The sequence below is a fragment of the Coturnix japonica genome, chromosome 18 (assembly GCF_001577835.2).
Source record: "Coturnix japonica isolate 7356 chromosome 18, Coturnix japonica 2.1, whole genome shotgun sequence".
NCBI classification, from domain to species: Eukaryota; Metazoa; Chordata; class Aves; order Galliformes; family Phasianidae; genus Coturnix; species Coturnix japonica.
The window spans coordinates 8,633,616-8,651,682 of NC_029533.1; the positions used below are offsets into that span (position 1 = coordinate 8,633,616).

Genomic DNA, 18,067 nt, shown 5'->3' on the forward strand with positions numbered 1-18,067 from the left:
TGACTGGTGCCACTCGTTCATAAAATCCTGGTTCTTTGACTCTTTTTTAGCTGCATTTCCCTATTCAGCTGCCTGGAACAAGGCAAGGCAGAGATGCTGTTAGGATGTCTCTGAGGACTTGAAAAGATAGTCCAGTAGCACTATCTCTGCTGATGTAGAAAGCTGTCTTGTGAATACTGCTGGCATTTAAGTCCCTAGCAGTTCAAAATATACCCACAGTAGGAGAAAGAATAGACAAGCCTTGTAGGAATGAGAACACAAACGCTCTGCCCTAGAGAGCAGCCTGTTTCTAGCTGCCAGCTTTTGAAAGGTCTGTGGTCGTTTGTGGGTAATCTTCAGCCATCTACACTCTGATACTCCAGGAGAAACATAATTCCCAGGCAGGTGGCTGGTCTGGTCTGTCACCCTCCTCGACAGCCACCCAGGGGGAGGCTCAGGGTATACACTTGTGTCCTCTGTCCTTTATGAAGCACATATCTGAACCACTGCTGATGTGCACTTACCCACAAAGTGGATGACACAAGTGTCGCTGCTAATTGCTGCATGTTCCTTTTGTTACTGGAGGGACCTGATATTATTTCCCCAGTAATGGGTCTTTCTATCAAAACCAAGTCAGTTGTTAAGCTTTGCTTGGCACAAGAAAAATCACAAGAAGGTGGGGCAGAATAGAGCCAGAAGAAATAGGCCAATTTCAGCTGATCTCATTCCAGGTTTGAGTCCAAACCTGTCTGATCATTTAAACATTCTCATCGATTCCCCTCTCACAACAATGTAATCAGAGGCAGCTATACCAAAGCCACTGGATTAATACTATAGCAAATTGAAGACAGAAGAAGAACCACTCCACTTCCCATTGACATGGATAACAAGAATGCCAAGCTCCATGTAAATAACTGGAAAGAAGCTTCCTGGAGCCTATTGCAGTTGATAGAAGTTCTTTGATAAATACTTTTCAATGAAGCGTTTTTACGCTCTGTTATATTTCATGGGATGCTTATATGGTAATTCTTAGAAACTGGTTTACTGCATGAAATATAAGATACGTTGATGCACTCGTATGTATGTGAGAACAGGAGGTTGGGTGTGCCACATATGGAGAAAATGTACAATTCTGGGTTCCCAAATGGCATCTTTATGTAACTGTTAGAAGATTTAGAGGAGCTGAATTGCTGCTGTGGTGAAAAAAGAGAGAGAGAGAAACAGAGAACTAATGGTAAATAAATATTTTCACACTCATACACACATATGATGCACGGTAATTACTAAGGACAAAGAACAGCAGCTGCTAGCTGTATTTTCCATAGTGAATAAGTCTGTGAGAATTTAAATGTAATATGAAAAACAGATTTGAATCCCTTCCTGTATTTTGCAGGTACTGTTAAATATTCCCTGAAGTTATCCATTCCCATGTATTTTTAGTACTAAGCAGATGTTTTTCTTTTTGAAAGTGTGTAGGTTCTGAGTAATGACAGGTTTCTCTCCAAACAGGATTTTGCTTCAGAAACAATAGAGATTTGCTAGTTATCAATCCAGCACATCTCAGAGATTACAAATACCATATATCGTGGTCTTACAAAGATAATACTGTTTGACAGCAGTTTGAAAACTGATCTCTTGCATGTGAGAGTCAGTATGAATCCACGGCTGTGTAAATCTCAGCAAGGACAATTTTTAATAAGCAACTTTCTGGTTTTATTTCGCCATGGCCAATTAGTTGCCAGCAGGATCGTATTGGCTCTGGCTCCAGGCCACCCGTGTCAGCAGCAGCTCAGAGATGTCTGTTTGAGCTCCATCACACAGCACAGACATGCCCACCATTGATCTAATTTTGTTCCACTCAAATGCTGCTGTTTCAATGGAAGCAGAGGAAGCACAGTGCTGCTGCTCATGGAAAGCCAGCCCAAAGGCTTCAGTGCAGCACTTCAGAGTCGGACGCTTGTGCAGTGAGCTGAGCAGAGGGAAGAGAAGGAAGGCCTTGTGGGATCCGATCAGCATGTCGGTGTGGATGAAAAGCAGACGTGTCCTGCTTTATCCCCAAACACTGTGACAGAGAAGTAAGAATAGAAGAAATTTCAGCTCTGCTAAGCAGCCCTTGGCAATATGGAAATGTGGTAACCTGCAGCCGAAAATGGAAATTTAAACAACCCTTGAGATGTGTGCAAGAGATGGTAGGCTCCTCCTGAGGATCTGCCCTGGAAAAAGGAGCATATAAAGACTGCAGAGCTGAGTGTGACAGCTGTGTGGAAATGTTTGTTCATTAGAAGTTTCTAAGAAGAAATGGATCCTTTGATTTTGCCTCAATTCATGCTGCAACCTGTTGTATCCTGTAATAGTAGCCAATAGCTATTAGTAGATGCCATCACCGTTGGCTTTTATAGTTTGATACATTGATGCCATGAGTTTTAGGGGGCGTTGTATGCTTGTGCTAGAATACATCTAAGCTTCCTGCTTGTCAAAGTCAGCTCTTTCCTGTTCATTTCTAGAGTTTTCATTTGAAATGAAACTCATCTTTCTCAAAAAAATTGTTTACGGTTCCTTTATCTCTACTTGCTTTCATAAGTGCTGTCAGCATCTATGATTCTCTCTGTACTTCAGAACCTGCTCATATTTGGGTATTCATAAAGGTGATAAAATACATTTGATTTTTCCCTGAAACAAGCCTGAGGGCCCTGTTTATAGGATATCTCATAGTCATGCTGTGTTAATTCCATTTATGTGCACGTTCAACTGCAGCTTTCAAACAAAATAATGATCACTCTGCCTCAGCGGGGTGAAGATTGTATTTTTCAGTATAATCAAGTTCCAGAAAATAGAAACACTCCATGTCATAAGCGAGAAACTGTCTGCATAGTAAGTACCATAATTCATTTAAAAATGATTAATATTAGCTAGAATTAATGCTAATCAGAACAAATGATTCACTGCTGCATAATCTTAATGTATACGTGGAGTACACACAGATCAAAACTTGCTAAGGACATACCCACAATGTTGAAACAAAACTTTTTAAGATGAGGTACTTTCCATGCTAACACCTCACTTGCACGGTGTGTCCACACTGGAGGATGCTGAACAGTCCCACAGCTGTGCTCATAAAACAGAGCCCAGGAATACTTCTGCTTGACTTTGAAAAATCATAGGGCCTCAACTGCTCAGATGGCTCCTTGTGCCTCACCACCACTCTGTAAGTCAGCTCAGGGTTCTGGCTGCTTCCCTCCCCATAGATGGGCAATTTCAGAGCTTTACTGCTCTGAAAGGTGCTTGCCAGCTCTCTGCTGCAGTCCTGCAGCGATGCAACACCCACCAGGCTGCTTGCTGGCAGCAGTGCAAGACCTGAACATCTGTGTCCCTCCGAGCTTGGAGTCTGCAGCTCTCCCACTGATCCCTGCTGTCAGTCGGAAAGCATGGAAGTGGAAAATAAGCCCCAAGCCACAGCTCGTCCTAAAGCATAGTGATAATCCGCCCCAGTGTTTGTGGTTCAGACAATCACTAACAACAGCATCAGCAGCAGAGACGCCGAAGATAGGCTGGTAACAGATCAGAAGGATATTGGGAAACATGAAGAAGCTCCTTAATTAATTTCTAATCCTTTTTCAGCCTTAATCTTCTTTTTCATAGTAAGATCTGGCATTACACATTTTCTGCACACATGCTTTCTAGATGATGTAGATTAAGCCTTAGGTCTCTGATTTGCTAGAAACAGCATGTCAGTAGGTTAGCTCTTACTGCAGCCACGATTATTCTGTCTGGGGTGATATATCCAGCTGAAATATTAATTAACAGTATGAGGAGTTCATCCAGTCACCCAAGGTTTTAAGCTATGCTTTCTTCTGAGCTTCTCAAGGTTTTGTTCAGCCTTTTTGGTGTAACTGGTGCTGCTTTCCTTGTACATTAATTTCAGAATATGACTTTGCGTAAGGAAATGGAGGGGTGGAGGGATAAGGGTTTCTGAATGCTTCATGGCCAAGATAGGGGGCATGTTTCTGTTTTGAGTACATATTGGTTGTCCAAATACAATCAATGGGTTGTTTCATATCAGTTTGTGGTACAGTGCCTTCTGATTTATGATGTAAATACAGAAAATAAATAGATAGGAGAGTAAAAGGGAGACCAAACTAACCAAAGCACTGAACACCACAGGGAAGAAAATCTCAGATGAAAACATTAGGATTAGCATTTTCCTGATGGCCTGAGGGGCATATTTAGGAGTTTCCTAGGATGTGAAGAGCAGTCCTTTCTATTGAAATGTTATCATTTCTAGATTTCTATTTGCTTCTGAGAATCAGGTCACGTCTGCTCAAGCGCCTGAATGTGGAAAAAGCTGACCTAGATCAGTACTTCTCAGCCTTCCAGCATATATGAGCCACTTTTGGTTCATGCGTGTGCAGGTCCCTCAGCTGGGCCAACAGTTGGACATCAGAGGCTCCATCTGTGTGAACATCAGACCCGGCGGGTGGAATTTTTCTGCTACAAGTTGTTGGTTTCATTTTGTTTTGCTTTTGCTTGACAGGGCATACAAGGGATGAGAAGCATGGATTTAAGAGTACTAAACCTTTTTTAATCTATAAATGAATAATAAAAAAAAAGAAACCACATCAACAGCATCTAAACCAGGAGCCCAAAATCTCATAAAGGTGATTTGGCCATAACGTTTTTGTTGAGATATTTCCTCTGTACTCATTACTGCACTGACAGTTGCCAGCTTGTATATGCCACAATTTGATCAGTAATCATCTTGTGGCTTGAAAGAAAGCTTTTGTAAAATACCAAGCATTGTACAGTGAATACATAACCCTGGCAGGACGTGCAAATAAGTACCTGTATGTTTGGATAATTGCGGATATGCTTTCAGTCCAAGAACAGCTTTGAACATGCACAGAAATATGGTTCTGATACACCTGCTACCGCCACTTTTGAAGTGGAAGTTAAAATATCAAAAGCATTTCTTTATTGCAAACTGAAACATTTCAGGATGTTTGTCCTTACATTTAGTTCATTCAAGTGTAATGCACAGGAGGATTTTGTATTGTTTCCAACTTACATATTTCCTGTGGTACCAGTGATGCCACCATCATAGCAGTTTTCTGCCCCTTTATCCAAAGAGATCTACTGTTGGTCAGGTAAGTAACTTTTTCACTAAGCAGACTGAGCAGACAGTGTCTAAAGGCACCATTATATTCCTTGGCATGTGCAAACCTTTCATATGTTCAGAGAAAAGAAAGATAAATTCCAGCGGTAGATGAAATACACTTCTGCAATTACAAGTGACTTTTTGAATGCTATGCATTGACCCAGCCACTGGGTTTCACCTTTTCTCTCTGTGATTTGCCACAGTGTTATCTTAAAAGTTTGGTGTGCCTTCAGCAACATGACCCAGGCTGGGAGTAAGAACGGCACAATGAAATCACTGCACCAGCACTGAGCTGTAGGACTGCTGCACAGCTTCTGCTCACACTGAGCAGCACAGCGCGCTGCTGGGGGAGCAAGGCTCCCATACACAGGGATGGGGCTGATGGGCTGTCAGTGAGGCTTCCCTTGGGCAGAAATTCATTTGGTGACTTAAGGTGCGGTTGGGAGGATATGGGGTTTTTTTCCTGGGAAATGGAAATCTACCACAGAAACTTCAAGGTAGACATATCTGTCCATTTTTTATATGCAGCAGGTTTGGTCCAACGTCCTTACTGCAAGTGAATGTCGACAATAAAAGAATAACGGAGTCAAGTTCTAGCAAAAAAACTTCCCCTATAAATTCAGCCATTTGCCAAGTCAGTTGATGCCCTACTTTCCGGGCTGTCATAGCAGGCAATTCTGAACAGTATCTGCTTATTAAAAATGGAGTACTAAAATCAATATAGCAATATCTCGTTGGAGAAAATTCAATTTATCAACAGGTTTGTCATTTTAAAGATGATTAAAGGAGTTGTTTATTAGGCATCATCTAGACTTTAGAAATAGTTGGTGTGAAAATAATAAGACATAAGCCACAATAGACTTACAAATCTTCCAATTGCATCAGGGAGTGGATATTTTTCTGTTAGCACAGACCCGTAAAGATTTCCTGTCTTTATGTTAGACTCCATCGGTCACCAGCTATATATTAAAAACAGGTGCTGCCCTCAGACTTCAGTAGCTCTCGGGCAGACCCATTATTCAGAACCCAAGTGCATCTAAAATAGTTAGAAATACCAGAAGTCCTACTTTTTTCACTAATGTCATGTAATAAATACTTCTTCTGATCTTCATTTCAGAAAGCTCCAGTTCAATTTCGGCCTATGTTCTGTCTAGTTAGTAAGAACATAAGAACATTTAAAATACTTCTGGTTATCGCTTTTGGTTTTAAAGTGCATTGTTAGAACAGAAAAATAAGAGTAGGATTTATTTCTCTTTTATTTCTGTATTTACTGCAGTTCCACTTCTCTCAACTTAAAAAAGTACACAAATGTTTTTGAGGCGAATAAAATGAGTAAAGTAAAACAGACCTCTGGTAAACAGAAACAGTCGTATTTGTTACTGGGAAAGTGAAGCTCTTCACCTTCTTTAAAGAATGAGAAAAATCAGGACAAAGCAGCTCTCTCCTATCGCTCAAAAAAATGAAAGTGAAAAATGCTACTGGGCAGAATAGTTTATGATTTTTGCATGTCACAAAGGATTTGCCTTGACAAGTAATGAATTTTATTGAGGTCAAATTTCAAGTTATCTAAATACTAGTTTACCTCCAGAGATACAAGGAAATAATTTTGCAGTAACTGTGCATATTTCCCTGGCAGTGATTTGGGAAGCAACTTGTGAAACGCTGCTCCCAAAAACTTCTTACAGTTCTGCTAAAAAAAAGCTGATCAAACTTCTGTCCCTTTCATGGTTAAAAGCTGAGCAGTACAGATTCTGCGCCACCTCCTTACCAGCGCCATACTCCATCCAAGCCAAAACCAGGACAAGCGCTCAAAGGATTTCAAAAATCAGCAGTGGCCACTTCTTTATTTTAGAGGGTTTATGAAAATTTAATAGGCATAGAAATGCAGACCTTCCTGACAGAAAAGAATTAGAGAAATGGTGTTTTCAGGCTCTTGTAAAACTGTATCATTAAACTTAATAATGGTATGTTTTGATTGCGGCATAAAACAGATGAACTTTGTATGCACATCCTTCACCCTGCTCAGGAAACCGTATGCGTCTCAGTCATTCAGACAGCAACCTAATGCTCTGGATGCACAACAGCAGGAAGGTTTTGCCAACTCATTAATCTAAGCCTGTGTGTGAGGATGGGCATTTTTCTTTCTTTTTCTATCCGCAGAAATTAGCAAAGAAAAGAAAATATTTTATTTCTGTATATATACAGATAAATGCTTATTACAAAATGCTTATCACCTACATATGCATAGGTAGGTGGATGGATGTGATGAGTGCATTAGAAATAAAGTGGTGACTGTACTAATAATCTTCACTTCCCCCCAGTGTTATTTACTTCTGAAAAATACATAGGTCACTCCAAAAGTAATGCCTTCTATTTATCTCTATGGTTACCACAACAGATACAAAGAGCACACTAACACCGTTTTATAGAGCAAATCTTCAGCTGCAAAACATGATTTTTCAACATAGCCATCCACCACTGTGTATTTATGCCAGAGATGAACAAGAACTGTGTGCCACACTTAGAACCATCCACATGGCTATTCAGAATGTGGCACGTCTTTCCCGTTGCTGTTGCATTGCTGAAACACACCACCAAACCCTCACAGCACTCACTTGTACTGCTTGGACTCCACCAGCTTTCAGCAAGCACCAGTGAATGTCAACAGGTGTCAGTTTTTCTGCAGGGAGGAATTCAATGACATCCCCAGTCAGATGGTCCCTCTGCTGCCATTGGAAAGCTGCTGGCATTTCAATCAAAGAATGTTTTGAACATCAGTGCATCTTAAGATCACTCATTAAATAGTGGCTCAATTAGATCCTCAGAATTTTGGCACTCTCTATTTTACTTTTTAAAGCCCTATGTAAAATGAAAAGAGTAACTTTCCATTTGTCTGAATTTCTCATCAGTTTGTAGGCTTCTGCACCTTTTGAAAATGCACTTAAACCTTCCAATTTAAACAGGCAGCTCTGACATCCTTTCATCAGAGACAAAAATTATTCTTAACACGAGTTTTAACAAGGATTCTTCAAACTGAAATCTTGTTACAGATCGCTAGATTAAATTAGGGTAATGGGTTCTCTAAGCCTCAGTTATTCTCTCAATTACTTATTGACTTAGCCTAATTCTAAACTAAGGTTAATGAACAAAAAAGAACAGGCAAACATAATTTTTCCTTCCACTTTCACATAATGCTTATAACTGTCAGGCCAAAAGATAAAACTTGTCATCAACGGTAAGAATGTGGATGTGGAAGGACAGGGTTGTAGGCATATACATATACAAGTATTCTAAGGCTAAACTGCAATGTAATTTGTACTTAAACATTCCACTTCCATGCTCAAGTTTGCCAGCAAAAATTCAGGCTGTAGGTTTCAGGACACTACACAGTAGATGATGGACATTGATATCCAGCAAAACATCCTTAATGATTCCTTTTTTTTCACACCAAACAGCATGTAATGGATCCCAACATGCAGGAAGTTCTCAGTATCAAGATGCATCTCCCACTTAAAGTCCTTACTAGTCCCTGAGGGCCTCCAGCCAGTACTGATGGAAGCTGTCCAGTCACAGAAGCCAGTTTTTCTGCTTGCTTGTCTCAATAACTCAGTTTTAATTTAGAAATCTAGAGAAAGCTCTGGGATCTAATTCATCTGCTACACTTGGTTTAAAAGTATTTGGAATATTTTAGATGAATGAGAGCAGTAAACATAAACACACACGCAGCAATTATTAAGCGAGTCACCATAAATTTTGCTGCATCTGCTTTAGACTTCACAGATACTAACAGGGAAAAATCATCGCATTAATGTAGTAGTGGAAATGTAATAAAGTGCTTTATTATCCCTAGAAGGCAGCATGCGGCAAATAGGCTCTGTGGGGTATTACCAATGTCCTAGGAGCAGTTCCACTCCTTCCTATCCATGGCATGTAATTATCTCAGGCTAACCATGACCCTGCAGGTCCCCTATTAAAGTTATATTTTTGTTACAGAACGGTGTATACATTATTGAAGAGCATTATTTTGATCACCGAGAAATTGACATATTGTGCTCATTAGCCAGTAAGCCTGAATATTTAATTTATGAAGTTTGTTTCAAGATTTCTCAGATCAGTCACTTAAGGGGAGTAAACAGGAGAACTGCAGCCCAGTGAAGGGGAGGCATTTGTACTGGCTGTAGGGCCTTAAAGAACGTGTGTCATGTCACATTCTGAGACATGCCACATGACATTCAGCAGGTAAATGAGTTAATTAGACTCATTAACATCATTTCCTTTTCAAAACTTTTCAACAAATAAGACAAAAAAGTTATTTTAATCTTTGTCCTTCTCTCTTACATCTTCCCATCCACGCCTTTCCCATCAGATGTTGTGACGGTGGGGTCTGCTGTTCCTCAAAGCTCAGCAATTATGTCACAACTCCCCCAGTACACAGTACTGGATCAAAAATCTGGTACTTCCTTATCTTTAATTTTCTCCCCACACCAGTTTTTTGTTCAGAGATTTCTGAACCTAATGACACAGAGTAAGGCTGTGTCACAAACCAAACCCAGCTAACAAACTATTTCAGTTTTAGTTTTCTGCATGGCTGTGGAAGTTCTCCTGGCTGAGGTGATGGCCAAGTGGGATGGGTCAACAGTGCTCTCTGCTGGCAGCAGGGAAAGGCTGCAAGAAACAGCTGCAATCTAAAGTACAAGGCATGAATTACTTTGAATGTATATCTATGGCGAGATATTTTTATGCAAATGTATAGAAGATCATGATTTAGAAGGTCAAGAAGCAACTTGTTTATCACAAACATAATTTTGCAGATGTTGCTATGCTCGCAGTGTTTCAATGGTTTCCTTATATAAGGCTACATAAGTAGAGTTTAAAGATGAAGGCAGAGAAAAAGTATTACGAAGAATGAATATTCAAACGTACAAAGGTTTACCAAATGTGCTTGAATGCTCCACAGGAAAAAAAGAAAAAAACTGTTTAAAAACAAAGTATTAATGTTGTTATGTGTGTGTACAGAAACACAGCAGGGCAAGGACTGAGCTCTCTCAGTCTTCTCTGGTAATTCAGACAGTAGAACAGTTGTTTCCTACTTAATACTAATCTCTCCTTTAAGAGACGACTTTAAAAAATAGTTCTATCTTTTCAAACAACTCTTACGTATCTCCCAAGAACAAAACTGGGATGTCATCCTTCTACTTTCTAGTGTAGATTCCCTATTAACAACTGATAGAAAATCAAGGCAGCAGCATGAAACTAATTCTAAAACCAACCAGATGCCATAAGCACACTATTAAGAAAATGTACGTTCTTGTATGACCACTGCTTTGAAGGAAAGGAAGGTAATTCTGCAATGCAGAGAACTAAGCAGAGTGCCTTAGAGGGTTACATCTGGATTTCTTGTTCAGTGTGATGCTCAGTCATGGTCCCTGAAGTCAGATTCCAAAACACATACATGTCCTGAAGCCTATGGAAGCTCTGTTTTCCAGTTCTAAAGAAGTCTCTGCTTTGTACCAGATACATACAAGGGATGTACTACAGCACGGTCATTCCAAATCAATGAGAACAATATTTCATATTGCTGAACAAGGTCTGGTCAAGATACTATGAGCAACAGCAACAACAGCAACAACAAAATCATTAAGAGAAATGGCTTTGCTTGGAGTACTCAGAAAAACATTATTTGTTTTGCTGCTGTGCTTAGAAACTCAGACTGAGGTGACCTGAGCTACAGCACAGGGTACTGCATGGGAATGGGACAATCCTGTGTAAGACTGGAAGAAAACCAAACACTCTGCTGTAAATGCTTACATATCCTGGTGAGCCTGAAGACAGATGCATATTTGCTTTGCATTTATGAAGCTCTTTGAGTCCCTTAGGTGGCAGATGCTACTTCATTCTTAGTATTGGTATTTTCATGTTTCCATGGAACAGAATCTGGTCTGTGGTCACTGGGACATCTACTGCTCTTTCTGTGTTGATAAGCAATGGCAGGAAGCAAAGGCAACGACAAAGCAAGTGCTATTAACAGCTCAGGTGCTGTTAGTGGGGCAGAAAGCCCATTGTTCCTGGAGCCTGCAGAGCTACAAGAACATAAGACTTCAAGGGGAGGATATGGAAGCCATGCGGTGGATGATAAAAGTGTGGTTATTGCAGGATGTAAAACTAAGGCATTACAACATCTTCAGAACACCCTTCAATACTTAGTGATTTGCTTCCCTACACAGTGCTAGGCTTTCTTTGGATTGTATCTATTTTCATCCCAAAGAAAAAAACAGCTAAAACCCCAGATAAGATCCAAGGACACCACAGCAGGCAGCCATACACAATTGATTTTCTTGCTTCCTTACATTCAGTGCTGCTCCGCTGACAGGTACTGATACAAGTGAAAAAATATTCTTGGAACTGATCTTCAGACCACTGTTACCTGAATAAATCCAAAATGCTGAGAGACTATTTCACCATTTTGTAAAGGCCCTCAGGAAGCAGAGAGTTACTGGAGAATGGTGACAATGAGCCACCGACAGAGCACGGGATGAAGGGCACAGAATCCAGCTCAGCTCCCTCACCTTTCCTCTTGCAATCCCTGCCTGTGATACTGGCACAGCTTTACCCCAAAACATGCTTCATTTTCCGATGCTTTTCCAGCACAGCCTTTTGAAGACAGTTTTATCACAGACTGTAATGTAGTGATACAGAACATGAAAGTTCTGACAAATATTTAGTTCAGTACCAGTTTGGGAAGAAAAGAGTAAGCAATCAAGATATGCGGTTAACAAGGACACGATGGAATGCTTCCCTAACTGCAGGGCTAAAGAGCAATATCTTCTGTGCTTCTGCTGACCTTATATTCTACAGCCAAGCAGCAGAATTTGGACTTTTTGTGATTGTAGGGCTAACAAGTTACACACAGATAAATGAGCAGCCCGATCTCACTTAGAAATGCAGCACTGCATTTATTAGTGTGCCTGTGTGGCTGACTTGCATCAAGATAAAGAGAGAATAATGCTGCTGGGGAATTACGTGCACAAAGCTCTGTGAAGCAAGAATTAAAATGAATGAGATTAAATAGAAAATAACACATCAGGAATATGTTAATAATTTAATTAAAGTCTACCGGAGTTGAAATATTGCACAGTTAAGGTTGAAGCCCATCAACATTCTCTGTTCTACTTGGGGATTTTGCCATAGGTAAAATTACCGGTTCAGAAACATTTCTCAGCGTTTGAGGAAAATTGGGTCAACTGAGCGTGGTGGGATCATTCACTTTGAAAATGGTGGATGGAGCTGTTTTCTCAGACTTTTAAGGATGCTTTAATACATTCATTTCACACAGCCTTACTCCTGCCCATCGGAGCCCTCCTAACACCTATTCTTTAGCAGGGCACGCAGCAGACAGAGAATGCTGCTACAAAACCACACACAACTTCACAGTCCACAAAACCAAGCAAAGTTCTACGATTCACCATCACTTTAAAGGCTGGAACGTTAGAAAGTCTCCAGAAATTAAAAATAAAATTCTCAAGCAATTCCATCTTTCATTCATATGTAATCTGAGCAAATGGCAAATGCAAGACACTTTTTTTCTTGTAGTGATCAAATGTCCTTAATAGAAATGCCATTAAAAGCCTCAGTGGTAGAGAAGAAACAGCACAGAGATGTCAGAGGCCATTTGCCCAGGATCTGGATTGCAATATGTGGCTCTTCTCATGTGCACACACTCAGAACAAGGGAACCAATGCCTTAAAAATGTTGAAGAAATGACATCGAATTTTTGCTATTGAACATCTTGAATTTTGTCCTTCCTGGTGACATGTCCATATGCTTGTGTGCGAGGTTCTTATGGTTTCAGTTCAGGTGTTCAGCCCTCGCTGCAGGTAGGAAATGAGGTATGTCAGATACTTCAGCTCATTACTGGTATTTTTTATCTGCAGTTATGTAGGGAAATCCTGCTTTAAAATGGTCAATACAATCTCATTACAAGCACTGCCTCTTTATGAAGGGGAAAATGAGAAAGACAAATGTTACTCCTGCTCATGAATTTCTCTCTTATCACTTCCCCTCTCTGCTCTACAGAGAGTTATTTCATTCATATTAGAGGTTATTTGGGTCACTTTTACCTAAAGAGAGAAAATAATGGTAACCTAATTTGAGATTGGTGGCAATTTAAGAAAGAAAATGGATTCCGAATATTTTGCACTGTTGCTAAATTTAACTGAGCGCTCAGTGAAGTGTGAGCTTTCGGATGTGAATGAGGCTTTCAACCATTTCCCCCTATTTGTTTTTCAACAGCATTTCTTACTCATTGTTAGCAATTCCATCTCACCCATCCACAACGTACTGAAACTGCTTCCAATAACCTGACCTTTCACATATTAAACTAAACTTGGTATTTAATTATTTGGCATGCAAAGCCAAGCAGAAAACTAAGGAGCAGTTACAAATAGAATCATTGTGTCTTGTTGGAGATGAATAGGAATGTCTGGGTTTATTGCTTTCCTAAAACCATTTGAAACTGTTTGTTTGGAATTGGAATAAACACAATACAGATGACGTATATCAAAGTTGAAAGTAACCACGACAGTCAAAACCTGCTTCATCTCATTCATTTGGTTGCATCGCACAGTCTGTGCAGTAGAATTTTTTTACAACACACTGTGCAACAAAGGAGGTCATCTAAATTCTGTAATTACTATTACAGATAAAATGACACTGCAGCAATGTTAATTACTATAGTACTGATGTAATATAGGATATAATACATAATAGTCATGTCTTTAATTTTAAATTGAAGTGCAACAAAGCATATTATTGCTATCCTTCCTCTTCTTAATGTAAATGAATGCTATTCAAGTGTAGCATTTGCATCCACGCAGAACATTCTTAAACAAATCACTCTTCTACTTTAAGTCAAGCTGGCATATTTCACTTTTCAGTGACGAGTAAGTTAAGGAACCTCTTGCTGTGGGAACTTCTCCTGTGACAGGAGTAAATGTGACAGAATTATATTCCATATGAAAAGAAGATTTCTACAATCGTTTTCTTTTTCATTACATAAAATATCAGTCAGTTTTTAAATGAAATGTACCATTCAGTCCTTTTAAAAATAAAGCTGAATCTCAGAGATCATTACAGCTACTTGATGTGTAGTAAGAACTGGAGATACTCATCAAGCCATAAGTAATTTTGTACCACTATGGCCAAAACATCTGGCACCTGTAAAAGCAGAATATCCAGAACAAAGAGCCTTGCAGAAGAGGACAGTGAATGGTTTTACCTGCAGCATCAGAATGAGCAGGGCTTCCTGTTCTATGAATAATTACCTCTCTGCTTTTGCAGCACCTTTACTTTTGGATAACTGTTATGAATATTGAAAGAAGAAAAAACGAGTTAAATTTCAGATTTGTTCAAGTGTACTTAAATAATTTCTGCCAGTTGAAATGTCCCCATTTGCAGTGGAGAAATTTAGTAATGAAGTCATTACTCAGTGACTACTCAGAAATATTCTAAAGGAGTATAGCAGTCACAGCCATTGTGCTAACCACGTGCCCCTGGACAGAACATCTACATATGGATTTACAGAAATGCTATAATGTACAATGTAAAATCCACACGTTTAGAGTATGTCCTCAGGTTGTGTATTTCATCACACAGCAATAACAAGATACAATGCTGCATTTAAATGAAGACATGTAGGATGCAAAAACTTGCATTTTGTGTAATTGGTCTCAAGGAATTACAAATGATATTGAAAAAACACTTTTTATCCCCTATATTGTTTAGGTCAGCGGGACAATGTACAATACAGGGAGACATGTTTCTCTACGATTAGACAAAGAGCATTTGGTCAACATCTCTGGAGGGCCGATGACATACAGCCACCGCTTAGAGGAAATCCGGTTACATTTCGGCAGTGAAGACAGCCAGGGATCAGAGCACCTTCTCAATGGACAGGCGTTCTCTGGGGAGGTACGTCAGCATGTTCCGGGTGACAAATGAACCAGCATGACATGGTACACTTTTCATTTCCACCTGAAGGTATTTGCAAACCAATTTGCAGCAAAAGAACTGTTTCCCTTAATCCAGTTTGGAATTCAGCTTTTGTATTATTTTTGTTCCCAGCACATGCATGGCTAAACACGTGAGTCGTATTTAGAAAGGAACAGTTTAACTGCACTCGTGGACACCTTGTATTCACAAATACACTGCTTACGAAGCAATCAAATATGCCTTGGTGGATCCTTTAACAGCCAAAACCTCTTCCTTAACAAATAAGGCAATGCTTTGGAATAACCACAGGGATTAATTATAAAGATACTCAGTGAATATCCTGTTACCTTTCTTTTGGAAGATCAAAATGAATAGTTTTTTCACAGTAAATAACTTTGTTGGGGAAGAGTGAATTACCATCTGCAACATCTATCACAGATTCTGGTGATCAGACAGTTAATGAGTGTTATTTTCTTTGGTGTTGTGCAGCAGCAGTTATTGAAGAGTAGGACATTAACTGTAGGACTGTCAAATGATGTTATAACTGATGGCAATTATGTGCTTTGAAAAGCTTCACAGATACATAACATAACCAGCAGCAGCTTTTTCACAAAATTAATCGTGTTTTACACAACTGAGTTGTGGTTGCCTTGTTCAAATTCTGTGATAACTGGGCATAAAATGTACTACTCCTTTGAGAGACAAAAGAAAGAAAACAGAGGTGGGAGAATGAGGTTAGAAGTTCTGAAACACCACCTTCTACTACTTCATTTTCCACATGGAATCAGGGAAATTTTACATGAGGAGGGATCTTTGAATGATAGTGAAGGATTATTTATCAGAGAGATCAGTGTTGCAAATCCAACTTCTGATATTTTTAGAAGCAGGACTGACAGATAAACAGCCTGTGAGAAGCATCAGGCCAGCTGAAATAATTTAATCCAGTCTGCTGAAGAATTAGAACGATCTCAACTGCTAAATCAGGAACAGTGATATTGTCATGGAGGCCTTGTGCACACCCCTGATTTGCCTGTGTAGCTCAGGTCTCTGCCTCCTTTTCTGAATGATGGGCCCATTTTTCACAAAATCCTGTTTTTCCCTACACATTTCTCTGTGCAGTATTTACGTTCCTCAACCCAAGCCTGGTTTTCTGTTTGCTTTTTTTCCCTATTGCATCCTCACTGATGTGAGGCTTTGGGATTCTATCAAGGCTGTTCATCAAAATACAAGGCTGTACATTGTCCTTCCTCAGGAAAGGAACATTAACGCAGCAGGTGATGTCCATTGCCATAGGTCATCTGTATTTTGGAAGTTTTATTGGAAATGATATGGGTCATTTTTAATGTTGCAGCCAGAAGATAAGTTTACTGTATTCCTGTGCCGATTAATGTTGAAAAATAAGCCTCTGAGGGTAGTCCGGATGAGGGAACACATGTCTGGTGGAAGGGTGGTTTAGTAAAATCTCTATAACCTTCAGATTAATGTTCAGCTTCAGAGGAGAAAGTCAATAGGATAATGAATTAAACTGCTAGAGGAATAGAATATAAATCAGGAAGAGGTGGAAGTATTGTCATCACTGCAGCATAAGGAGACTGTTCACGTGAGTAAATCATGATCAGTGGGAGATGAGCACGAGTGTGAGGAGCAGGAATGCACCTCTGTCTGTCCCAGAGACTACAGGTGGGTTTCACCAGCAATGTTACATGACACTTATACACACAAAAGCAGAGTTACAGTTCAAAAGCCACTCTTACTAACATTGGCTACTGTGTTTTTCTAAACCAAAATCAAATTCCGTATTTTCTGTTAGGTGGGTTTTATTGCAGATTAGGAGAAAAATAGCTGGGAAAAACATATCAGCACTAATTGACTTTTAACTTCCATAGATTACTGCAACATTTGCATCAGCAGTGCAAGTGGAAATGCTAGGTCATCATCACATCAAATAAACAGAAGACCTTCTCACATCTATTTATGCCAGCATTTTGATTACTGACACTTAGCCCAATACAAATTACTTCAAATCTTTCTGGTATAATTGAGTAGCTTAACATTTCAGACAACAAGCAATACTGAGATCACCCAATTCCTCTACATTAGTAAATGATGTATAGAAAGTGTGTGACTATGCATTGTTAGATATGCATGTACTTGAATATGTCGTATATGATATTAGAGGGAGTTATTCTTTAAGCAATCAGTGCAAGCACCAGCTGTGCATGGCAGGAGCTCCCCCTCCAATGTTGTGTGGTTGGACTTCAACTCTCAGGTCAGTCAAAGCAAAAACTGGAGAGATTTCTGCAAGTGTTTGCTCATCTATCCCCTAACTCTGAAAGCACTCACACTTCAAGAACTGCCTGAGCAAATTACAAGCTCTATGAAAATGTCAGTTTGTGTTCATGTAGCAACACAACAAAATATCTGCTGCTTGGAATAGTAAATGCTGGATTTCTTAGGTATGGAGTGAAACAGATCCCCTTCAGTAATAAATATATTTTTGCACATGTTTAGTTTTCAGTTACCAACTGTTCTCATTTCTGGAGGGAGGGGGAAGTGGAAGAGAGTGTCAATGTACTGAGAGCACAGTCTGTCACATGCTATAATCTAAATCCCCTCGGTGCCTCAATTTTAAAATCCAGCATCATAAAGCAATAAGGTGGAGTTTTTCTGCTTAGAGTAGCAGCTGTAGGATTTGCTCTTTTAAACCACTGGGACAGTAAAACATTCAGCCCTCTAAACCTCCGGCGTCACTTATAAAGTGTTCACTTTGCCTTATTCCAAATGATTATAATTTGCCTGGGTTGACTTTACTTGCTATTGGAAGATTCTTCTTTAATTAAAGAGCAATTTACCTCTGCAGCCAAAAACCTACATTTGTTCTGCAATGGGTTTTATGTTACTTGGGAATGAGTTTTCAATTACACTTCTCATAAACTTTAACTTTTTCCA

The 18,067-nt window shown here is 39.6% G+C and overlaps 1 protein-coding gene across 3 annotated transcripts in view; it reads left to right on the forward strand.

Moving 5' to 3' along the window:
- Positions 1-18,067, forward strand: part of CA10 (carbonic anhydrase 10) — a 123,866-nt gene that overhangs the window by 82,582 nt on the left and 23,217 nt on the right. For all 3 annotated transcript variants that reach the window (XM_015880346.2, XM_015880345.2, XM_032448264.1), the window contains exon 5: positions 14,912-15,097. In XM_015880346.2, coding sequence (XP_015735832.1) covers positions 14,912-15,097 — 186 coding nt within the window. The remainder of the gene's footprint in view (positions 1-14,911; positions 15,098-18,067) is intronic.